The sequence below is a fragment of the Triticum urartu genome, chromosome 7A, assembly GCF_056163025.1.
Source record: "Triticum urartu cultivar PI428250 chromosome 7A, HENAU_Tu73, whole genome shotgun sequence".
NCBI lineage: Eukaryota > Viridiplantae > Streptophyta > Magnoliopsida > Poales > Poaceae > Triticum > Triticum urartu.
The window spans coordinates 711,934,085-711,959,655 of NC_141879.1; the positions used below are offsets into that span (position 1 = coordinate 711,934,085).

Genomic DNA, 25,571 nt, shown 5'->3' on the forward strand with positions numbered 1-25,571 from the left:
CTAGCACCTATGAAATCTCATCGCCGCGGGTCGTCAGTGCCAACCTTTGCCCTCGTCGCCTCGTCGTTCGCCTTCTCAGCTTCTTCCCAGCACACACCGGACGCCGAGTCAAGACGGCGAGCTTCATACAGCAGTTTTTTTTCCTGTTAAGAAAAATCAGACATAGCAGACATACATTCTGGGCCGGGCTTATTCTAAAACCAAAATGACCATAAGTGGAATGTTGGTGGAACCCTCGTACTGGCTCAGATTAGTGGTCGTCCGCCAGTCTACTGCATCAGTTTCAGTCCCCACCTGGTAGCACAATTCTAGGGTTTTGTCACTCCGTCCCGTCCCGTCGGAGAGGTGAGATCCGGGCGTCCATGGAGGCGAACTCGGGGCCTGGCCGGAGTTCCGCCCAGGAGCCAGATGGCCCAGGCGACGGAGCGGACCTCATCAGCGCCCTCCCCGACGAGCTGCTCCTCCTCGTCCTCGCCCGCCTCCCCTGCGCCGCCACCGCCGCCCGCACCGGAGTCCTCTCCCGCCGGTGGCTCGGCCTCTGGGCCGGCCTCCGCCAGATCGTCTTCCGCGGCGTGGCCCTCCCCTCGCTCGAGGAGGCGCTCCGCCGCGTCACGCCTGCGGTTTCCCTCCTCAAGATCCGCGTCCCCATCAAGCAGCAGCGTGGACCCGTCCCCAGGGAGCACCGGACAGACAGCGCCGGCGTCCCCATTAACTCGCTGCTCCGCGCCGCCGCGCGGCTCGATCCGGAGAAGCTCGACTTCCGCCTCCCCTCTGGCTTAATCGACCGTACACTCGCTGTCGATCTGCCTTGCTTCCAGCGCGCCACCTCCATCGCGCTGGACCTTTGCCCCATCACCCTGGCCATGCCGGCCGGCGCCGATTTCCCCGCACTCGAGACGCTGTCCCTGGCGCGTTGCAGTACCGACCTCGACGCCTTGCTCTCCTGCTGCCCGCGCTTGCGCACGCTCCGCCTCAGCACGGCCCGCGACATTAGGGTCAACTCGCCGTCGCTCCAGGAGCTTGTCGTCTGCTGTGAGATCAGTGCGACACGACATGTCGACATCATTGCTCCCGCGCTTAAGCAGTTGATCATCTCATTGACGGCGGTGGACCACAGCATCTTCGTCTTGGCACCAATGGCGGAGAAGGTCTCGTGGCACTGCCAATACTTGGGGCCGCGTATTGTGTTTGGTGTTTGGAGCCTCAACAAGGTGCAGCTACAGTCGGCGGAGATACAAGGAGAGCCATCGTCCCTGTGTATTTATGCCTGTGCGGTGCGTCCCTTTTACTGTTCAATCTGCTCCAAGGCTCTGACTAAACTTATTTTGTGAATGATATCTAACTATCGTGGCAAATTGTTTTTTCAGTACTCTGCATTTTTTCCGCTCAAGCGAGCCACTTTAAGCAGGAGATCGAGAAACATATGGTTGCTGCTTTCTCTTGTTTAGAGCTTCATCTCATGACGACGGGGCATGCTTTTGGAGCTTTAGTGTTTCATCTTCTTGGACTGAATCGAATTCGTACTGCTACGCGGAGGCTTAAGGTCGTCCTACAGAGATCAGCGGTAATTCTCAGCTCTGATTATATAACCCAATAATACATTGTGTATTTGTGTGGTTATTCATATATGTACATTTTTTGTTTTATTAGTTGAAAGAAGTATGCACGCCATACTGTCCTTGTGAGTCGAACTGGAGGTCCCAGACTATATCCTTGGATGCTCTCGAAGAAGTGGAGTTCAATGGATTCGACGGAGCGGATCATGAGTTTGATTTATTGAAATTGATACTTGGATGTGCACCAACACTAAAAAGAATGATTGTCAAGCTGTCCGATGAGACCTCGGCAAGTAATGATGGATGCGCAAAGATAGTCAACATCTTAAAGACATGTTCTTCCGTGGAATGTGATGTTTATCACAGCTCGGGTGAGTATATATTTGGCATGCATTATTAGTATCTTCCTAATGAAACACAGATATACTCCCCCCCGTTTCCGAAAACAAGTCTTATACATTTCCTCCTAAGACAAACCGTGCAAAGTTTGACCAAGTTTGTAAAAAGGCCACAGTGATACTAATTTTGTATTGTAATTGTTGATATTTTTTCTTATATAAGTTTGTTCAAATTTTGCATGATTTGACTTGAGAAAAAATTATAGTCCTTTTAGGAGACGGAGGAAGTAACTGTTAATCATTGTGTAAGATTTGACTGATTTGTCTAATATGTGGCATTGACATGCCAATTATATAGTTTGGTCATGCATCTCCGATTTATTAGCTAATTACACATGTTATATTCCTGCCAAATTTCTGTGTTCAGACCCTCATATTTTTTTATAGAAACTGTAACTGAATGGTGGATTGGATGATAAGAAAAAAAATCAGTATTTTTACTCAGGCTTCCTTTCCTAAATTGCTCTTTTTCATTTCACAATCTTCTTCACTGATCTTGCCATTTTGTTTTGCACCTGCATTTGAGTTTCTTATTTAGGTTATCCCATCTGAAATCATCGGCCTTGGGGTTTGGTACAAATTTTAGTTCGATTTAAACTTTATTCAGCAATTACTTTCCTATTTCTTTCTGCAGTCAGCGTGTAATATTCTGTTTCATTTGTGGTTTTGCATCCGTATTCAGTAGCAAAAATACAGTTCCCAGATAACCTGAAGTTGTTGTCCCATCTAAGTTTTTCATTGGCCTTCGGGTTTCTTTCTGCTCTCATCATATTGTGTTTTATTTGACAGCATACAAGAATAATAGAGGGGGAGTCTCCCCTCTGTTCTCATTCTTTTTTGATACTGACTTGAGCTTGTTTCTATTTGTCTTCTCTTCAGGGTTAATTTATGGCAGCCAAAATTGCCCGTCGACATGATTCTCATCCTTGGGTCTCTTGATCCTGTGGTGCGCATTGACAAGATCATCCTTAGGTCTGTGGATTCGTGGTGCACATTGACAAGGTCTCGGGAGTTTGCTTGGTTGCTTCAACTGATCATCTGGCGTGTTCTTTTGCCAGTGTACTGTACTGGTTATATATAAGGTGCTCAGCTGTATTGTATCTTGTGGTTCCTATGCCGTTTGACTATTGAATTAATGCACTCTACCTATGTTGTGAGTCAATTATTCAAAGTCGACTATCATGTTAAGCCTATGGCTTCAGTTCTCATTTTGCGCTGTTTCATTGTGACGACGACATTGCATGTTTTCAGCGGTAGTAAAATGATCTGCACTGAATGCTCCCCTTACCGCTCTTAGTGCTAATGCAGCCGTGGTTGGATGAACCAAACGGCTCTGTGAGATAGATCAGTACCTTAAACTTGGAATTATCCTCTCTTTTCTAACTGCTGCACTGCACCCTATATGATGGATTGAAGATGCATCTTTGTGTCACTTTTGTTTTAGCAGAATCTGTGTCATCTTGTGTAGATATGCAAGGTGCAAATTGATTCCTGGCGATACTAGTTGATTGAGTGCATATATGGCAAGAAGTATCTGGGCTCTTGTTAGTTATGAACTTTGTGAAGCTCTGATTTTGCTGAAACAATGCCCATGGCAAAGGCTCGGCTGTCTGGCTTGAGTGAGGAACTACAGCAAGATGAGTTCGTCATATCGATTGTAATTAACAACGTGGGCAGTCTAGTTGTGCCTCGTTTTGTGAAGGGATACATGTATGGCTTTCGGATCCTTCAGATCCTTTGTGTATCCCCATGAACATCATTAGGCAATGAAGCTCTCTAATGAGAGTATGGTTTATCTAAGAGTTAAATGCATTGGAGGTCCTAAAAGTTTCGTCCGGGTGTCACTTTAGTCCTAATTCTTCCAAAATGCACCTTCAGGTCCTAATTCTTTAGTAAGTGGTTCACCCGAGGTCCTTTTTTCACGAGCGCTCGTTGACCTGCCCGCGTGGCGCATTGACCGTGGACCTAATGAATGGTTGGATGTTTCATCTTTTTTGAGATTTTCCAGTGCCTTATTCTTTTGTTTTCTTGTAGCTCATCATCTGCTTAGGGCGTCTCTAACCAAACCATTATCCTGTAACTCCTCAAATGATCTGTCAAACTTTAATGCCTGAAATATAAGGCGTTAAAATGTGGCTGGAACCTAACCAAACTTGTATATTTAACTGTCCATTTTTTAAAACTAATTCTTCCATCCTTTGTGACATACACATTTCAAACAATTGCATGGTATCTCACCAATTTTTTGAACAGTTCAAGTTTGTCTAATCAAAAAATTCAAATTATAACATGCATATACTTCATCGAAAAGACACAAAATCAATCAAGTCTACCCAAAGAATTGGTGGAGCCGGTAGGCAGCAGTCGGTGGGGCAACCTGGGAAGCAGTCGGTGGGGCAGTTGGTGTCGCAATAGATGGTGGGAGTTCAAAAAAAGAAATCTTCTAAGGGGACAGCAGGCGCTGCCCCGAGGTTCTCTCTCTCTCCATGGACGGGACATGGTCCACATCCATGGGCTGGGGTGGGACTTCTTCGTGGGCATGTGTCTTTGGTTGCCGGCTCCCTCCAGTGCAATAGAGTCGGCAGCCTAGGGAGCCGTGGAAGCAACCCGCATAGCCGGTTCAGCCAATGGGTCCGGCTGAGCAGAAGCCGGGGTCTTGCTGATGGTCTTTTTGGTATTCGTGAAGATAGATCTCTGCTTGCCGGATCCAATAAAAAAAGACAACTGTCAGGCCTTCAGCCAAATTCAACAAATCAAGTACAAGCAAATATCAAAGTTGTAACAAGAACTACTGTGATAATTAAAGTAATGAATATTAGGGCAATTTCGGACGCATGGAGGCATGCAGACAGTGCGGACGCATCCGACTGTATCCCTAGAAAAGAGGACCAGTTAGGGTTTCCCTAGGTGAGCAGCACATCCCTGAATCTACCAGGGATTCAGGGCATTGGACATATTTCTGTTGGGGTAATTTTCCTTTTATTTTCTGTTATTCTGTTGTGTTAACCCTTATTTTGCCGTGCTCTTTTTAGCTGGACCAGAAAAGTGATGGCACCTGGTTTTGTTTCGACCACGATACTAGAGACTCCGAGGGGTTTTGCCTACTTCAGTGTGTACGGACCTGCAACTTCTGGACCAGAGGTTTGTATACAACCATTTCCAAACCGTCCTTGCATGCATGCCAGTCACTTCCATTCTGCTTCTTATGATGCTTCACTTTGTTATTACAGAGTATATGGTCATTTTTTTTATCATGAAGAGCTTTGCTACAAAAGTTAGTTCTGATTCTATCTACCATGCTTTCATTAGCGTTTGCTTTGGTTGTGCTCTATTATTTAATTTGCACTCAGGACTCAGGATTGATCATAATCTATATATTATCACCATTATTAAAGAGTTAGGCAGCTTGCAACTAAAAAGCACATCCAAAATATCTTGCAAAACAAAATAATCTGTTGGAGAAATGCAGGGTTACTGTGCTTCATTTGTAAGTTTTCTCTCTAATAATAACAATCTGTTACTTTCTTACCAGGTTATGAGTTTGCGTGAGTTTGTAAAGGTCGATAAGAAGTCTGTTGCGCTTGCGCTTAAGGATGGTCTTGGTAAGAGGCTTGCTGATACAACCAGGGAGTGTTGTTCTGATGGAGGCAGTTAGTTGTTGAGAATGAGGATCTTAGAGATGCCATCAAGTCCAAACTTGCCAGTAGATATCTTTTTAGTAGTTTGTCTATGCCTTTCTCTTTCCACGAATTAATGGTCACTGCAAATGTATCAGTAAAATATTTTTTGGTAGAAATTGATTGCTTTGACGACAAGGAAGTTACTCATGAAATGATGTGGGCGTTAAGGAATGTGCTGTATGATTGTGTATGCCGAGAAAGATGCAACATCATTTGTCAGTATCTTCTCCCTTTATCCAAAGGATTGATAGATTGCATGGAAAAATATGGAATCATTATTCCTATAGAAGCAGTAAGAACTGAATTGTACCCTTCGTTTTTTCTGCTTTTGCTCTTACTGTTGTGCCTTGTTGTTATGCCTTTGTGTACAGATGCTAGTGCTGACACTAATGGGTAATATTGGGTCATTTAGCTAGTTATATATACTAACCACTCTCCTTGCTTCAAACCCAAACTTGTTCAATGGGTTTTTGGTTGCCCCCTCGACCGGATCTCCACTTCTGCCTCACTCACTACACCACCATCTAGGATTTTAATTTGTAATGCTTGTTTATTTTTCATTTCTCTCTTTGTTGTTTCTGCTTTGAATTATCCTTTGAGCTTGACCAAGTTGATGTTATGCTTTGTTCATGTCGAAAATAAAAAGTTGATGCAATGCTTGTCTATTGACCATGTTCTTGTTGATCCCATGCAGGTTGATAGAAACATCATAATCCCTGTTGGTTTAGTGGATCGATGCGGTACAAGGTTCAAGCATTCTGCCAAGACGATACGTGAGATATGTGACAAGCTGGTTCCTGATATTGGTTGAGTTATCAAGGATGATAGGCTCTATGCAGAAGCTGTGTCAAAGATTCTGACCACTGAATTTGTCAAAGAATGGCATCCCACACAGGTTATTAAAGCTCATTACTAAATAAGCTATTTTTTCCAATAAAATATTTTTGAATATACCAGTTATTGGTGTCGATAAACTGAATGTTCATTTGTGTTTTCGTACAGTGGTTTCCGGATGATGTGGTGAAGATGAAAGATGCAGCAGCTTCTGCTGCAGATGATGCACGAAACACGATTGATTTAAAATGTATTCCCTAATATATGACTGCCTTGTTAAACTTAGGCTTTTACCTGGAGTGAAAGCTCAGATTTCTTAAGGAGGTCAAGTGTTTGGCTGATGAAATTTCTAGAGCTCCAAAAGAGGAGCTACACTGAGGTAGCTCAAGGGACAACCGAGAATTGCGATGATGCTTGCCTGCCTGCTGGGAAGAAAATGAGGTATTTCGGTGGTGGTGAAGCACTCGTTTAGAAAATTTATGTATTATCTTGTAAGCTGCTAGTTGTATTGCTAGTTTCCTATAGCATCTCTAGCGAATGCCTCAAAAGTTATATTCAAGAAGAAACCTTTTGTTGCTTTATAATCTAAAGCGGGGGAACCCCTGTTTTGTCAGAAGAAAGTTTTTGTTTTGAGGCCTCCAAAGTCACATATTTGAGAAGAAACTTTTTGTTTTAAGGGATTAGACCCTATCTAGTAGATCCCCCTGAATGATCCCCCTGAATGATTAGTGCATCAAAAACATGATTTCTACCCCCCAAAAGCTGCCTCCACTTGACTAAATTAGTTTTAAGAACTTTTTGCACTAGAAGCTATATGTTTCACCTGACACTGTCATGGTATGTTGTAACTACAACCTATATATGTACTTTCTTAATGTTGTGTAAGTCTATTGCTGTCCAGACTGTCTTAGTGAAATTTTTGTAGCAGCCATACCTCTATTTTTTATCATGGTAGGACTCAACTTTATCAAATGGCCCGTTGCATTCATGATGCAAAGCCAAATAGAACCAAGAAGCTAGCCAAACTATACATAACATGTTATATGTATTAACTGCAAAGTACGATCATATTTTTTATTTATAACCCTATAATTTTTTTTGAGGGATCGCCATCATGGCTTACTTTATGATCTCAAGTGACACTTAAATCGTTTAAGAGAGAGTTAAGGATAAGATCAAGGGGCTCATCGATTATTACTAGAAATCTTAATCTCAAAACAAAATCTAGCAATCTCTTGAGTAGTACAAGTTGTTTCATGTAAACAATGCTTGAAATGGATGTTCCCACTCCACAATATATAAGATCCATTTTTTTAGAATAACATGGAGGTCTCTCCCCGGGTCCAGAGTGAAATGCGCCATTAGTCTATTAACTCAAATAGAATGCACGCTTTAGGCCAACAACTCGAAAAGTGACCAGATTTAGTCCATGAACTCATTTATTTGATCAAATTAGGCCAAAACCGATTTAAAAGGGAAAATAGAATAAAAGGCCATGTGATGTGTGGAACTTGAACCTACGACCTGAGGGAAAAACGAACTCTCAGTGACCAGAAGCTACTAAATAGCTTCTTATGTTTACTAATTGGATGCACCTTACGAGCCTCCACGTTAATCCTCACAAACTAAGCAAACTGGCCGTCTGATCTTGAAATTAATTATCTCTAACCGTTGAATGCGATGCCTTATGGAGTCCTCGGCTGTTGTCCCACTTCAGCGAAAAACCCATCTCTGGGACTCTCCTTCCTCCGCAGATGCAACCCCCACCACCTAAAAAAACACCAAGGCAGAGCCCTAGCGCCCTAGCGCCACTCCTTTCCTCCAATCCAACCCGCCAACTTCAGCTCAACCCCAATCACACAGCAACACATCGTGGCTAAGGAGAAGGTCCTTTCAATCCCCTCAGATATCATGCCCGGACCATCCCCTCCTCCATGTCCCCTTCCTTCGTCACGTTGTCAGTGAAGCCTCACATAGTCCATATTAGAATCTCTAAAAAGACTTATATTTAGGAATGGAGGAAGTATATGTACAACTGCTTATCCTTTTATTTCATTTGAATTATAATATCAGTCAACCATGTCTCATATACACTTTCAAATGAAGTGAGTAAAATGACCTGTCAGATTGAGCTACCATGAGCTATTTGTATGCCAGTGTCAACAAAACGAAGGTTCTGCATTTGAACCAGTTAACTAAAAAAATTTAGTACACTGTCAGTTGCGCTCTAGCGAACCAAATAAGTTATTGGTAATGTAACGGAATGTCTTCCGAAAACACTCCTATATATGCATGAGTCATGGAATAGTTAAGAATTTTGTAGTATAATGCTTAATACAATGAGTGCATTCCCTATGTTACAAGAGGATGGTCTAAAGAAAGCAGGACCAATGGTTAACGCTGATCATAATTTACTCAACCATTTTTAGATGAGTGTGTTGCAGACCTGTCATATTGAAGCTGCGAGTTAACATGGTTCACTTCATTTATTATCTCCCCTCAAATTTGTTGTGTATGGTTTGCAGATTGCCACCTTTTAATTTTCAACCAATTATTTGTATGCGAGTGTTCTGTACTATTTTATGTTATCTTGCGCTAAATAAGCCAATTATTTTATAACTACCAAATCCACTTCTCAAGAGTGGATCTTCTACTGAGTGCACTACACCTGAGTTTGCAAAAAAAAAGAAGAGAAAACGTGATTAAAGAAAATTCTAAAATCTAAAATTTTGAGGCATCAAAATTCAAATGTCCGAGCATCTTGCAAATTTTTGGGCAAAATAACATCTGAGGAGCTCTCACGAACAAAAAATCAATGTTCAAAGTTTTGCTCACTTTTTAAGCATTGCTTTTTTTGCGAGAGCTCCTCGGATGTTATTTTTGACTGACAATTTGCAAGAAGCTTGAACATTTGATTAGGTTTGCTGTCTCAACATTTTAGATGTTGTTTGATCATGTTTTTTCAAAAAAAAGCACTTCTGGCTCCCTTATATAGGAGTATTTATGATCATGTTTTTTTTGTTTTTAGATTCTGTTTGATCATGTTTTTCATTTTTAGATTTTTTGGATATTTTTTGATCACCTTTTTTCAATTACAGATTTTTTGGGAGGGAACACTTGATGGACTTAACTGTCTACGTGTGTAACCATTTTCCGAACATGATGTATGACAATTCATTTTTTGAAGTGTCAACTTTCCTGAAAGACATCTAATCATTTGTATATAGTATATTTCAGTCAATGTTTTGCCCTTTGTGCAGTTTCAGATGGTATTCCTAAAATAATTAATGCATGAAAATTCCTAATATACAAGTACAATAAAGGCTTGCATTTTACTCATGCGCTTTGCAGAATCAAAATGTTGGCCGACCTAGAGGTCGTAATTAATCAATTATGTGGGCAAGTATGTTTTTCTTGCTCATCAGCATGAACATTGTTTTACATATGCAGTTCTTCTTCCAACAAATAAAAGAATTCTCTGCTTTAACTTTCGAAGCAGTTGAATGAATGAGTATATGCAGTTGAAATGGCCTGATTAATGTAATGAATAAGCTTTGGTTATGATGCTAAAATGTTTTATATCAACAGAAACTTGCAAACATGATTACCTTTCCTTTATTTATCTTCTCATAGATCTCTAATCAAAACTTACCATCAATTCCAATTTTGTTAAAGGCAAGGGATAATTGGTCACAATATACCAAGTTGACATCTAGATACTGATTTAATACATTAACCATGCTCAGTCGGAAGCAGTGTTGCAGAGATGGGTGAGTAGCGATTCCAAGGAAACTTTCATGGTAGCAAAAAGAAGATAATAGGGTGGCCACTGGTGATACAACAAAGATGCAATAAACTCTGTACGTCAGGCTATGCTTACAAGCTACTTCTCTAAAATATATGTTATGGTCTAAAATAGTTGTAACAGAATGGGTATTTATTTGGACCTCTCATACAATTGACTAATTTGTGACCCGGGCGCTTATATATTTATCAGTCCCGGGCGCTTGCTTCAGGGCCTTTACGGGAATATAATTTAGTCAGATAATAATTAATCAAGCATGATAATTAATTAATGGTATTGAAACAAGAATTAAAGAGATGGTAGCTAGTTAGTATACTACTTAATTACTTACCTTGGGTCGATACCAAAACAACTTTTATCGCCATTTGCCTGGAGTCACCTTGATGAACTTTGCCCAAGCCCTGCCCGCCGGCAAAGAAAATTAATAAAGGGGTCATTAAATAGTTGATATCAAGAAATGACGAACTAAATAGGCCGAGATATAGTTAATAATGATTGAAATTACCTGTCGAGTATCCCCTTCAAGATGGTAAAGTCACTTTCATTTTTAAGTAGTGAGTCCAGGACTTCAACTTTTCCTTCTTCAATTTTAATGTCTAACAAGACCCAGTGGTAACTGCATGCGCACATGTTTGCATGTCTTAATTAAGCGGGCATGTGCATAACACTAATCAACTACCCTAAACCCTATACACTTAATTATTAATATCTGGCTAGCTCTAGTAAGCAAAAACAGAATTTGTAGTACAAGACAGTGTGACTCACCAGAAGTTGTAAGGAAGTAGTATATCTTCATTGCTATTGAGGCGCTTCAAGAACTCTAGCATTTTATTCTCTACATCTTTTTTATAATATTCATATGTCCATGTCTTTTCATTAATGGTATTTGGGTCAATGAACTCAATGCCATAACGTCCAACTTTTTTCATTTCATACATCTTCATCCTGCATAGTACCACAAAAAAGAATATAGTGAGGATAATTACAAGTAATGATCGATCAATGAGCACTAAATCTAACTTGAGACTTAAATTACAGAAAGAAATCACTTACAGACAATAGCAACTGACGAGAGATTTGTCGAGTGCATCTTGATTGAATAACTGAAATAGTTCTGAATACTCAACGGACAGAGCTAGCTTATGGAAGTAATGCTCTTCCTCGACCTTCACCATGAGGGACTCTCGATTGGAACTCTTGGTAATTTTCATGTACCAATCATGCAATTCATACCTTCTTGTTGGGAGGTTCTTGACCTACTCGGGCTCGACCAAAGGTTGGCCGCGAACATATTTCTGTTTTATTTCCTCCTCTCTAAGTAAAGGCATGTGCTCGATCTCGAGGAGTTGTCCAACAGTGATACCGAGCATTTCAGCCCGCATTATATGATCCTCGGTTATTACCAGATTGTTCAGCTGGGGAACGGTTTGCCCACATACATATAGGGCGGCGGTACTCTCACGTGTTGTTGGCACAACAAGCGGGGGGTTCGACTGCGCCGCCTGTTCTCCCAGCTGGGGAACAGTTTTTTCGCATTTTTTGCCAGCTGCTTGGCTCGAGCTCGAGCTCGACTCCTTCTGTAGTCATGCTCGATGTGCCTTCCTGATTTGGTGCTCATAGTCCGAGTCAACAGGCTTGGGAGCCGGTGGTCTAGCCGTACGAATGAAGTGCTCAATCATTTCCTCAGGCACTTTCTCCCTTGGCGGCGGTGCCGGTTTTGGTCCAAAATGGGTGTCCACTTGGGCCTGCACTACGATTGCGTTTTGCTCCTCGGTCATGTTGTAAGGCCTCTGGGGAAGAGGACCGAGGCCTGGACCATATTTATATCGCTTGCCTCCGTCTGTACCTCATGTACTACCTTGACTTGTAGCGCTACGCACCGTAGCTGCAGCGGCTCTCTTCTGCGATTGCTGAGGCGGCGGAGATGGCTGGCGTGGCTGAGTTGGAGCAGGAGTCTTCTCACACATTGGTGGACTTGGAGGAGCGAGAGTCTGCTGACATGGTGGCGTACTTTGAGGAGGAGTCGGCTCACGCATTCGTGGACTTGGAGGAGCGGGAGTCTACTGACATGGTGGCAGATTTCGAGGAGGAGTTGGCTCACGCGTTCGTGGACTTGGAGGAGCGGGAGTTTGCTGACTCGATGGCGGACTTCGAGGAGGAGTTGGCTGACGCGGTGTCGGTGGCCTTGGAAAGATGATGCAATGCTTTCTCCATAGGATGATACGATGTTTGGCCTCTCCCAATGTATGCTCCTCGTCACCTCCAGGAATGTCAAGCTCTAGGCCCGAATATTGGTCCAACACTTCATCAACTTGGACACGAGCATAGCCGGCTGGAATCTGGTTGCAATGGAAGGTTGCATCGGGGGAATTTGTATAAGCAATGGCGTCCGCCACCTTCATGGATATGTTCTTCATTTTGAAGTGTAGCTCACAGTTAGTGCTCTCCATGATGTCATCCACAGGGTATCTATCCAAAAGTGCATCGCCCGGGGCGGAACCAACGCTGCTTCTCGGCATGGATGGGACGGTGCTATCCAATGCTGGATCATCCTCTAGCTGCTGCCGTTGCTGAGACCCCCTTTCCTGGCTAAGTGAGTCGATCTGCTGCTGCTTCCATTGGAATTTGAGTGCCAAGTGCGCGTGCGCTGATTCTAGGCCTTGAGGGTGTTCTGCTTCCTGCTTCCTCTGCTCCTCCTCCAGCTTCCTCTTCTTCTCCTCCTCCATCTTCCTTCTTGCACGGGTTCTATACTCATCGTTCCAGTCCGAAAAGCCCTCATACCACGGAACAACGCCCTTGCCTCGTGTTCTTCCCGGGTGTTCAGGATTTCCCAGGGTGCGCGTAAGCTCGCCATTCTCTCTGTTGGGCGTGAACACCCCCGTTCGAGCATCTTCTATTGCTTAAAGTAACTTATCTTTGGCTCCTTTTAGACTTGCCTTCTTCGAAACCAGGCCTGTCTTCGGGTCCAATGCCCCCCATGCGCATAGAACCAAGTTCTGCACCTGGGGGGCCAGCTCCTAGTAACTGGATCGACCCCTGCATCCTGCATCTCTTGCTCAGACTTATCCCACTTAGGCATTGCCACCGCGTAGCCACCTGGCCCCAGCCTATGGAACTGCGTCTTTTTTGCGGCATTGGCCTTGTTTTTTCTCGACCGTTTCTTAGATAATTCTGATTCCTTGAATTTCAGGAAAGCGGGCTAGTGTTCTCTTTGCTTCTCCAGTGCTCCATTGAATTGTGGAGTCTTCCTTCCTCCTTAGACGTACATGGCCCATACAGTTTTCTTCTGGGTGTCGAATGCAATTGCCATCTTCCTAAGAGCAGCGTCCTTGAGTTTCTGCACATCTGCATCAGTGAAATGATCTGGTAGGGTGAAATGCTCCATGAGAGATTCCCAAAGCGTTTTTTTGCTCTGTCGTCGACCCAAGTAACATCTGGATATTTATTTTTTGGCTCATTCCATTCTTGAATGGAGATCAGGAGTTGGTCCTTCACAAGAACTCCGCACTGACGAACGAACTTGTTCGCAATGTTCTTAGGCGTGATTGGTTCGCCATTAGTTTTGATGGCATCAATGTTGTACTTTACACCGTCCTTCAACTTTTTGTCCGGGCCTCGCTTTGTCCTGCTGTCTGTAGAAGCAGATTTGCTCGATCCGGAGGGCTGAAAGAAGAAAGATAGATTCGTTAATATATCTTCAAATCAAAAAACATGTGATGATCACCAGATGCCTGCTTATATAAATATACCTCGCCGGTCCCTGTTATTTGAAGATCAACATTGTCGGTGTCATCATAATCATAATCATAGTTCATGACTTCATCAATTCGGTCGTCGCGATCGAATATCTTATCATCACCCTCCCTGGTATTGTTCAGATATTCGGAGCTGTCATCATCTTCATTCTGATCATCTGGCCCGCGAGGGCTGTGTATGATATCGAACATGGTCTCTTCTCCCTGTCTGCCGGTATTGTCTGCCATAGCTTTTATTTAACTAATCCAGAAGAAATATAAAACAATTTAGTATTCAAATTACAATGCATGGATGCAATCAATAAGGAAAAACTGAATCATATAGTACATAATATGCATCATCTCGAATAATATATTATCTCGAATAAATCATCTTGGATAATATATAATCTCGAATACATTGTCTCGAATAATATATAATCGCGAATACATCGTCTCTAATAATATATATAATCTCGAATACATCGTCTCGAATATTATATATCGAATACATCACTGGCTACGTAGCTAATAAAGACCGAATAATACAAAAGAATCTATGTCATTCGTTGTTCCTGGGGCGCGGGCAGTGGACACCCAAAGAGAAGGAACCATGACAGGAACATATCTCCGGTCATCTGCCCAAAGAACCTGCCAGGTATTGGAGAACCTGACGTCCATAGCAGCCATGTAGCGATGGACGTGCTCGTCCTCCTCCCTGACACGGCGACGCACCACCTCCGGCGGGGCCGACTCCCTCTGCACCGAATGTGGCCCACGCGAACGCCACCAAAGGAGATCAGGGTCGACGACGGGACCCGAGGCCGGGTTCCTCACCAAGCGGTGCGCCCCTGCAGGTAGCACCTCCCAGTGCCAGCCCGGCGGAGCCCAGTCCTCGACATGGGTCAGCCGGACTTCGTCGCGAACGGGTCGACGACGAGGATGCGGGCCGAGCATCGTCGAGAACAAATACTATATGCCCGCAAAAAGTAACATTTTTTAAATGATTGGTTTGTGATAACCAAAATTCTATATGCAAATTCTAAATTTTTCTATAACTAAAATTATAAGAAACTAAAAAAACATCGATCATCGTCTAACAATTTGACATTAATCTAATTCATCTAGCTAAAACTTATTCGAAAATTTCTAAAATTTCTATATAACTAACATTTCTATAACATTTCTAATATTTCTATAACTAAAAAACAGAAAAATTGCTAACATTTCTATAACTAAAAAACAAAAAAAATTATAACATTTCTATATAACTAACATTTCTAATATTTCTATAACTAAAAAACAAAAAAAATTCTAACATTTTTATAAATATTTCTATAAGTAAAAACAGAAAAATTTCTATAACTAAAATTTAAAACTAAAAAACAATGTGTGTGTGTGTGTGGACATGGCGGCCGGGGCATGAGAGCTCACCGGCGAGGCGAGGCAACGGGGGGCGGCGATGGGGACAACGACGGGCGGTGCCGACAGGGATGGCGACGACGGGGATGGGGACGGGGACGGGGCGACGATGACGGGGCGGGGTGCGGCGATGGGGACGGGGATGGCTGGGGCGGCCACGACGGGGACGGGGAGGTAACGGGGGCGTCGACAAGGGGGGCGACAAGGGGTGGCGACGGGGGCGTCGACGGAGGTAGCGACGGGGGCGGCGGGGGGGGGGGGGGGGGGGGCGGCGGGCGGCGGGGCAGAGGAGAAGAAGCAGATGAGAAACTGAATTTTTTGAAGTGTTTTCTTATATAGGATGGGCCTCTAGTACTGGTTGGAGCCATGACCCGGTACTAAAGGGGGTGCGCTGGCGCAGGTGCGGTGCGGCAAGTTTAGTCCCACCTCGCTAGTCGAGGGGCGTCCGCATTGGTTTATAAGCCCTAGTGCGGATCTCTCGAGCTCCTCTCCAAAGCAGGCCTACTAGGCCTACTTGTTCTGTGCTGCCTTGTGGGCCTACTGGGCCTTTGCCGGCCTGCATCCTGGCCCGACAACAGGATGGGTTTCTAGTCGTATGTAGGCCGCTGTGGTGAAGTAGGCGGGCTTTTTTATTTTTTTTCTTTTATTTTTTTTGAGTTGTTTTTTACTATTTTTAGAGTTTCTTTGTGAATATTTTTGCTTTAGGTACAAAAAACTACAAATTTTCTGTTAGTGCCGGTAGTTTTCAAATTTGAATTATTTGAAATTTGTGTGAATCACTAGTTTGTGAATAACTTAACTTTGAAAATAAATTTTTCAGTGATTCTTTTTTCTTATGTTTAATATTAGTGTGTTTTATCATTATATTCAATTTTCTAATGCTTAGGTTATTCAAAAAATGAAATGCCTTTGTAACAGATGAGTTTTCGTCCGAAACCCTGATACTTCGAAAGAGATTGTCCATTTTGTACACGAAGTGCCTCCAGTTTTTGCCGTAACCCTCTCTACTTTTTTGCACATGCTATGTGGGTGAAATTATGATACCATGCCAACTTTCAACCTTTTCTGAGTTCATTTGAAGTGCTTTTCAATTTCAGGGTCATTTAGCTGAAACAATCAGTAAATGCATGAAATAATTTGTTTGCACATAAAATTTCTTCGTGTTTCAAATGCCAAAAAACATAACTACCCTAACTATTACAGAGATTCCCTCCTGGGTGTGAAACACAGAAGATAGTAATGATAGTGAAGCCGATCACATCCCAGATCTTTGCGTGTGAAACTTTTTCTTCGCGTGTGTCCCTTTGCGCCGTAACCATGGAAAATTTTCATCATTTAACTAGATGCTCGGGTCAATATTCACTGTGAATGGAGCAATTGGATCAAACTTTTCATAATCTTTTGACATGTCTGTCTTGTCATCCACTCCCACGATGTTTCTCTTCCCAGAAAGAACTATGTGGCGCTTTGGCTCATCGTATGATGCATTCGCTTCCTTATCTTTTATTTTTCTTGGCTTGGTAGACATGTCGTTCACATAGAAAACATGTGCCACAACATTGGCTAGGACGAATGGTTCGTCTGAGATCCACTATTGTCATTCCGTACTGTGGGTCTTCCATTACCCCGCCTCGTGTCATATTGACGCATTTGCACCGAAACAAAGGGACCTTCAAACCACGTCCATAGTCAATTTCCCATATGTCCTCTATGTAACCATAATATGTTTCCTTTCCCATCTTGGTTGCTGCATCAAAGAGGACACCGCTGTTTTGGTTGGTGCTCTTCTTATCTTGGGCGATCGTGTAAAATGTATTCCCATTTATCTCATACCTTTGAAAGTCATTATATTCGAAGATGGTAATTGGGACATCGAGTACATGTCATCTACAATAGAGGCATCATGCATGGTACGTGTCTGCAACCAGCCGGCGAAAGTCCTCGTTTGTTCACGTGTAATCCAGTCATCAGACCACTCTGGGTGTTTGGAGCGTAGAAAATTCTTGTTTTCGTCCATATACGGAGCCACCAAGGCAAAATTCTATAGAACCGTGTAGTGTGCTTCAGTGAGAGAATGTTCGTCCATACATATTATTTGATCCCCTCCTAGCGTGCCTTTTTCATCCAGTCTGCCCTTATGCCGCGATTCAGGAACACCAATCGGCTTAAGGTCAGGAATAAAGTCAATACAAAACTCAATGACCTCCTCATTTTCATGGCCCTTGGAGATGCTTCCTTCTGGCCTAGCACGGTTATGAACATATTTCTTTAAGACTCCCATGAACCTCTCGAAGGGGAACATATTGTGTAGAAATACAGGACCCAAAATGTTAATCTCTTCGCATAGGTGAACTAGGACGTGCATCATGATGTTGAAGAAGGATGGTGGGAACACCAACTCGAAACTGACAAGACATTGCACCAAATCATTCTCTAACCTTGGTATGTTTTATAGATTGATTACCTTCTGAGAGATTGCATTGAGGAATGCACATAGCTTCACAATGGCTAATCGAACATTTTCCGGTAGAAGCCCCCTCAATGCAACCGGAAGCAGTTGCGTCATAATCACGTGGCAGTCAGGAGACTTTAGGTTCTGGAACTTTTTCTCTGCCATATTTATTATTCCCTTTATATTTGACAAGTAGCCAGACGGTACGTGGCAGTCAGCAGGCATTCAAAGAAGATTTCCTTCTCTTCTTTGGTAAGAGCGTAGTTGGCATGACCCTGATGTATGCCATCTTTTCGTGCATACGTTGCTAGTCCTCCCGTGCCTCAGGTGTATCTTTTGTCTTCCCATACATGCCCAAGAAGCCAAGCAGGGTCACGCAAAGATTCTTCGTCATGTGCATCACGTCGATTATGGAGCGGACCTCTAGGTCTTTCCAATAGGGCAGGTCCAAAAATATAGATTTCTTCTTCCACATGGGTGCGCGTACGTCAGCGTCATTCGGAACAGGTTGTCTGCCAGGACCCTTTCCAAACACTAGTAGAAAACGGAGCTTTAAAACCGGTTCGTAAGGGCCTTTATTGCCGGTTCCATAACCGGCACTAAAGGGTGGGCACTAAAGCCCCCCCCCTTTAGTACCGGTTCGGCACGAACCGGCGCTAAAGTGCCACTAGGTGGCTTGAGCTCGCGCCCTGGTATGGGGGACCTTTAGTATCGGTTGGTGTTACCAACCGGTACTAAAGGTTTTTTTTATGAAATTTTTTGATTTTTTTTTATTTTTATTTTTTCTAAATTATTTGATGATTTAGTCTCTAATCACCTCTCTTAACTCCTCAAGTGTGGATCACTCATTCCAAATCGCCTAACTTCCCGGCCGGTCACCCATCCTCTCACTCCCCCAGCGTGAGCACGCTTAACTTCGGAGTTCTATTCCCCCTACATTCCAAGTCTGCACTTGTTGTTTTCCTGACAAATGTAAGCTGTCAATCCTATTAACCCTCAGCAATTTAGCTTGAGCATTAGGTCACACGTTTCACCGTTTGAGTTTGAAACTATTATTCTAAAAAACGGTAATTATTTAGTAACACTAATATTTCTTGAATAAGTTTGACCATAATTTGACCACAGTTTGACCATAGTTTGACCAGATTTGACCAAAATTCAAAAATTTGAAATAATTATTTAGTAACACTAATATTCTTGAATAATTATGTAGTAACACTAATACTTCTTGAATAAGTAGTTTGACCAGATTTAACCAATTTTTTTAAACTGAAATTTGACCATATCTTTTTTTCCTTTTGGAATTTGAGGATTCTAAAAAACTACAAACAGGCCATAGGCCGTCTTCATCGGATGCGGATTTTCGTGCTGATTTTTTATATATTATACTTTTTTCCGACATCGTATGCAAAAGTTATAGATGTTTTACATTTTCCCTACACTTTTTGCAAAACATGTCCAAATTTATGTTTTCAAATTTTCATAACTAGTAGATGTAGTAATATAACTACCTTTCGAAGGATTTTTTTTTTTGAAGTTTTTATCATTTTTTTTTGATTTTTTCAAAACTGAAATGGCGATACACACGCGGGGGGGGGGGGGGGGGGTAGAGTTTGAAAATTGCCCCCTTTAGTGTGGGTTCATGGCACGAACCTACACTAAAGGCTTGTCCCCTTTAGTGTGGGTTCGTGGCACGAACCGGTACTATAGGTTAGACCTTTAGTACCGGTTTGTGTCACAAACAGGTACTAAAGGGGCTCGTGGGGACCAGGCCTGACGCCAGCCTGCCACTACCCCTTTAGTACCGGTTCGTGGCACGAACCGGTACTAAAGGCTCAACACGAACCGGTACTTTTGCATATGGTGCCTTTAGTGCCAGGCCAACTTCAAACCCACACTAATGTGTCTCACATTAGACCCTTTTTCTACTAGTGAAAGACTACCTTCAAATACTTGACCATATCATGTACATCAGCACCAGTACTATGGCGAGGCTTCGTCCAGTGATCCGCCTCACCTTTGAAATGCTTGCCTTTCTTTCTTACGGGATGCCTGCTCGGAAGAAATCGACGATGTCCCAGGTACACATTCTTCCTACAATTATCCAAATATATACTACCAGTATTGTCCAAACAGTGTGTGCATGTGCGGTATCCCTTGTTTTTCTGTCCTGAAAGGTTACTGAGAGCAGACCAATCATTGATGGTCACGAACAACAACGCCTTTAGGTCAAATTCTTCCCCATATGCTCATCCCATGCACGTACACCTGTTCCATTCCACAGCTGTAAGAGTTCTTCAACTAATAGCCTTAGGTACACATCAATGTCGTTGTCGGGTTGCTTAGGGCCTTGGATGAGCACTGGCATCATAATGAACTTCCGCTTCATGCACAACCAAGGAGGAAGGTTATACAAACATAGAGTCACAGGCCAGTTGCTATGGTTGCTGCTCTGCTGCCCAAAAGGATTAATGCCATCTGCGCTTAGACCAAACCATATGTTCCTTGCGTCACCTGCAAACTCCTTCTTGTACTTTCTCTCGATTTTTCTCCATTGCGACCTGTCAGCGGGTACTCTCAACTTTCCGTCTTTCTTACGGTCTTCTTTGTGCCATCGCATCACCTTGGCATGCTCTTTGTTTTGGAACCAACGTTTCAACCGTGGTATTATAGGAGCATACCACATCACCTTGGCAGGAATCTTCTTCCTGGGGCGCTCGGCCTCGACATCACCAGGGTCATCGTTGTAGATCTTATAGCACAATGCACCGCATACCGGGCAAGCGTTCAAATCCTCGTACTGATCACCGCGGTAGAGGATGTAGTCATTAGGGCATGCATGTATCTTCTGCATCTCCAATCCTAGAGGGCATAGAACCTTCTTTGCTTCATACGTACTCTCGGGCAATTCGTTGTCCTTTGGAAGCATATTGTTTATCATTACCAGCAACTTTCCAAACCCCTTGTCAGATACACCATTCTCTGCCTTCCATTGCAGCAATTCCAGTGTGGTGCCCAACTTTTTCTTGGCAGCTTCTCAATTCGGGTACAACAATTTCTTGTGATCCTCTAACATGCGCCGCAACTTCTTCTTCTCCTTTCACTTGCGCAGTTTCTCTTTGCATCGGTACTGGCCCGACCTAGATCATCAGTGGGCTCATCCGATGCTTCTTCTTCAGCTTCTTCCCGCATTGTCGGCTTAGCTTCTTCCCCCATTGTTGTATCATCGTATTGAGGGAACCCATGGCTAGCATAGCTGTCATCGTCCTCTTCTTCTTCATTGTCTTCCATCATAACCCCTCTTTCTCCATGCTTGGTCCAAACAATATAGTGGGGCATGAAACCAGACTCAAACAGGTGGACGCCAATGGTTCGTGACTTAGAGTAATTTTGATCATTCTTACAACCAACACATGGACAAGGCATAAAACCATCCGCCCGCTTGTTTGCCTCAGCCACAAGCAGAAAAGTTTGCACGCCATTAATGAACTCGGGAGAGCATCGGTCATCGTACATCCATTGTCGGCTCATCTTCATTACACAACACCGAAAAGACCAAATTAATACAAGTTCATACATAAAGTTCACACATAAAGTTCATACAACACTTAAATGCAACAAACAAATAACTCTCTAGCTAAAGCATTTAAATGCAGCAACAAATGCCATCAAGATCGCAACTAAGGTAACAATTGATCCAACAGCATAATGAGACCAAGCCTCACTATGAATGACATATTTTCTAATCTTCAAGTGCATTTTATCCATTTTGATCTTGTGATCATCGATGGCATCGGCAACATGCAACTCCAATTCCATCTTCTCCCCCTCAATTCTTTTCAATTTTTCATTCAAATCCTAGTTTTCTCTTTCAACTAAATTTAACCTCTCGACAATTGGGTCGGTTGGAATTTCCGGTTCACATACCTCCTACAAATATCTATGTCAACTTGATGGGCATAATTTTTCATAAGCACGAAATTCAACAAATAGTTTTAAAAGAGAATATACCACATCCGAGTCATAACAAGGACGAGGGCCGACGGGGACAGATATCAAAACCATGGCACTATGTATAACAAACAACGTACGGGTAAGAAATTATACGATTAACTATATATCCAAATCACACAAACATCAATTTTTTATATAAAACAATCATGAACAAGAGGCTCACCACAAGATGGTGCCGGCGACGGGACGGTGCGGGCGATCGACGGTGGTTACAACAAAGATTTAGAAGGCACTAAGTAAACCACACCTACATATGCAAACTAAGTGTTATTTTTGACCTCAAATTGCATATAAATCAAATACTAGCACATATAATTCCTCCCAAATTACTAAACTCACAAATTAATCACTATATAAAGCATTGCAGGAGCTAATCTAGCAATGAGAGATGAAAGGACAGAGTTGCTAACCTTTGTGATCATTTGAATGGATGGGGGCCTTCAAATCTTGACAAATTTTGGGCAAAATGTGTGATGAACTCAAGAGGAAGAGGGGAAGAACAGAGATGAGAGGGGAAAGGGGAAGAACAGAGCAAGCTCGGGTGGACAAAGGGTTTATGTAGGACGACCTTTAGTACCGGTTCGTGACACGAACCGGTACTAAAGGTGTCGGAGGGGCCCCAGACTGACAACATCCTGCCACCACTCTCTTAAGTACCGATCCGTGGCACGAACCGGTGCTAAAGGTTCGCCACGAACCGATACTAATGAGAGCGGCCTGGCTAGCCGTTGAAACCGGCACTAATGGACACATTAGTGCCAGCTCAAATTCAAACCGGCACTAATGTGCTTCACATTTGACCCTTTTTCCACTAGTGTGATGATACAATACCAATTTTCAACCTCTTTAGAGTTCATTTGAACTACTTTTCAATTTCAGGGTCATTTAGCTCAAAGAATGAACTAATATAAAAAAGAATGAACTAGAAACCTTTTATGAAACTCTAATAGCAAAAATAATAAACTAAAAGAATGAACTAGAAAATGTTAATGAAACTCTAATAGAAAAAAGAATGAACTAGAAAACTTTAATGAAACTCTATTAGAAAAAGGAAACAACTAAAAAGCTTTTATAAACCTCTAGTATTATTGAAACTAAAATTATATAAAATTTATGCAACTATTTTATGTTCAAAACATTAAAAGCAAAAAGAATTTTCATAAAGAACTTTTTTATTGTTAGAAACTTTAATAGAAAACAAAAATAACAAAATTTATTCTTTATTAAAACATACATTTAAATTAACCTAAAAATTAACAAATTGAATATAATGATAAAACACAATAATACTAAATAACAGGAAAAACAATCACTCAAAAATCTATTTTAATAGTAAAGTTATTCATAAAGTAGTGATTCACACAAATTTAAAAGAATTCAAATTTAAACTTTTGAAATTTGAAAATTAATTTCCCTAACAGAAAGTATATAATTTTTGTGACCTAACAGCAAAAAGAATCACTGGAAAACTGCAAAAAAAAGCAAAAAAGAAAACAAAAAAAAGAAAAAATGCCACCTACTGGGCCACCACGGCCTGAATACGACTAGAAACTTGGGCCAGGATTCAGGCCCGCAGAAGGCCCAGTAGGCCCACAGGAATAGTAGCATGATATTAGGCCCATAAGCCAGCTGTTCAAAGGAGTTCGAGGGAGATGGCGGGGCAGCGCTTATAAACAGGTGCGGTCGCTCCTCAGCTAGCGAGGTGGGACTAAACATCCCACCGCACCACGGCTTTCGCAGGCGCATGACATTGGTCCCGGTTGGTGCCACGAACCGGGACCAATGCATACCTTTGGTCTCGGTTGGTGGCACCAACCGGGACCTATACCCACCTTTGGTCCTGGTTCGTCCCACCAACCGGGACCAAAGGCCTCTGCTTCCCGCCCTTGGTTGCTGAAAAGAGACATTTGGTCCGGTTGGTGGCACCAACCGGGACCAAAGAGGGGCATTGGTCCTAGTTGGTGCCACGAACCGGGACCAAAGGGTTGGGTATATAACCAACCCTTGTGAAATTTTTCATCTTCATCTCGCAGTTGCCCTCGACGACGTCGATCTCGTCGACATCGCCAGGCTGCCCCGACGCCATCATCATCTCCCGTGCCCCTGCCCCACATCGGAGCCCACGCCGACACCGCCGCCCATGGTGTCGACGTCCGCCGCCCACGCCGTCACCGTCTGCTGCCCCAGAGCGCGCCCGGCCGCGCCCCGGCCCTCCTCCACCATCGTCCGCCTGCTCTGTCGCGCGCCGCCCCCGCCGTTGCCCTTGCCAACCGACGCCGTCGCCGGCTCCCTCGCGCGCCGCCCCCGCCGTCGCCCTCGCCCACGTCGACGCTATCTGCCGCCGCCGAGCGCGCCCGGCCACGCCCTTGCCCGGCCCGCCCCCAGCCCTGCCCGGCCCGCCCCCACCGTCACCGTCGTCGACGCCCTTGCCGCCCCTGCCATCGCCCTTGCTGGCCGCCCCCACTGTGAGCCGCCGTCGCCCTGGCTCTATTTTTTTCATTTTTTATTAGATTAATTTTTTGTTCATATATATATATATAATGTATATATGTGCTATATATGTATGTTTTTGTTCATATGTGTATTCTTGTTTTTGTTCATATCTGTAATTTTTTCCATGTATATATGTATGTGGTAGCTATATGCATGATGAATGGATGTGGCTATGTATGTATGGATATAATGTTCATAGCATTTTTTGTTCATATATGTATTAATTTTTCTATTTAGTTTGTTAGTAGATATCGATTTTAGGTTAGTGCATTTTAGGTTAGTAGATTTTAGGTTAGTGGAGAGGAAAAAGGAAAATAAGGAAAAATAAGAAAAGAGGAAGAAGGAAGAAGGAAGAAGGAAGAAGAAGAAAAGGAAGGAGAGGAAAAAGGAAAATAAGAAGAGGAAGAAGGAGAAGAAGAATAGGAGAGGAAGAAGAGGAGAGAAAAATATTTTTTCTCCTCTTCTTCCTGTCCTCTTCTTCTCCTTTTTTTCTTCTTCTGTTTTTTCTTCTTCTCCTCTATTCCTTCTTCTCCTCTTTTTTTTTCTTCTTCTTCCTCTTCTTATTTTTTATCAGGAACGAGGGTGTCGTTGATTTATGTTAGTGCATTTTATTAGGTGGTCGATATACCCCCTCCCCGATAACTTCGACATGAGGGGGGGGGGTCAATATACACCCTAACATTTTTCCCATGTATGTATGTCGTCGTTGTTGATATACCCCCTCCCCGTTAACTTCGAAATGAGGGGGAGGGTCGATATACCCCCTCCCCGATAACATTTTTTCCTAAGTTACTAGGGTAAAATGTTCCTATCGTGCATAGATCGATTTTAGACCACGGGACCACCCCCACCCCCTCTCGCTCGACCAACTCTCGAGGACACCCAAACCCTAGAAAAAAAGATGTCGGTCTCCTACCCCATCCCGCCCATACCCGACAAACTCTCTCGAGATTTATAAGAGATTTATCAAGAATGTCCCCATTATGGATGTGCATAATTAAGTTGATCCATATTTTTCCTGATCTCATCTACCATTCTATATTTGCACGTTCTCTTGTGTCAAAGTATTGAAGAAATCCATGGTTTCATAATTGGCCGGAGGTAACAGGCGCATGATGGTATGAAGCTCTCCAAAGTTGTTTTGGAATGGAGTACCGATAGGATAATTCGCCTTTTGGTACGA

General features: G+C 43.1%; 1 protein-coding gene across 1 annotated transcript; it reads left to right on the forward strand.

The window, feature by feature from the left end:
- The first annotated feature begins 284 nt into the window (after positions 1–284).
- Positions 285–3,136, forward strand: LOC125519433 (uncharacterized). The gene is made up of 4 exons (XM_048684243.2): positions 285–1,278; positions 1,368–1,564; positions 1,651–1,927; positions 2,834–3,136. Exons 1-4 carry the CDS (start codon positions 363–365, stop codon positions 2,869–2,871), a joined length of 1,428 nt encoding a protein of 475 aa, XP_048540200.1. The 5' UTR covers positions 285–362; the 3' UTR covers positions 2,872–3,136.
- The last annotated feature ends 22,435 nt before the right edge of the window (positions 3,137–25,571 follow it).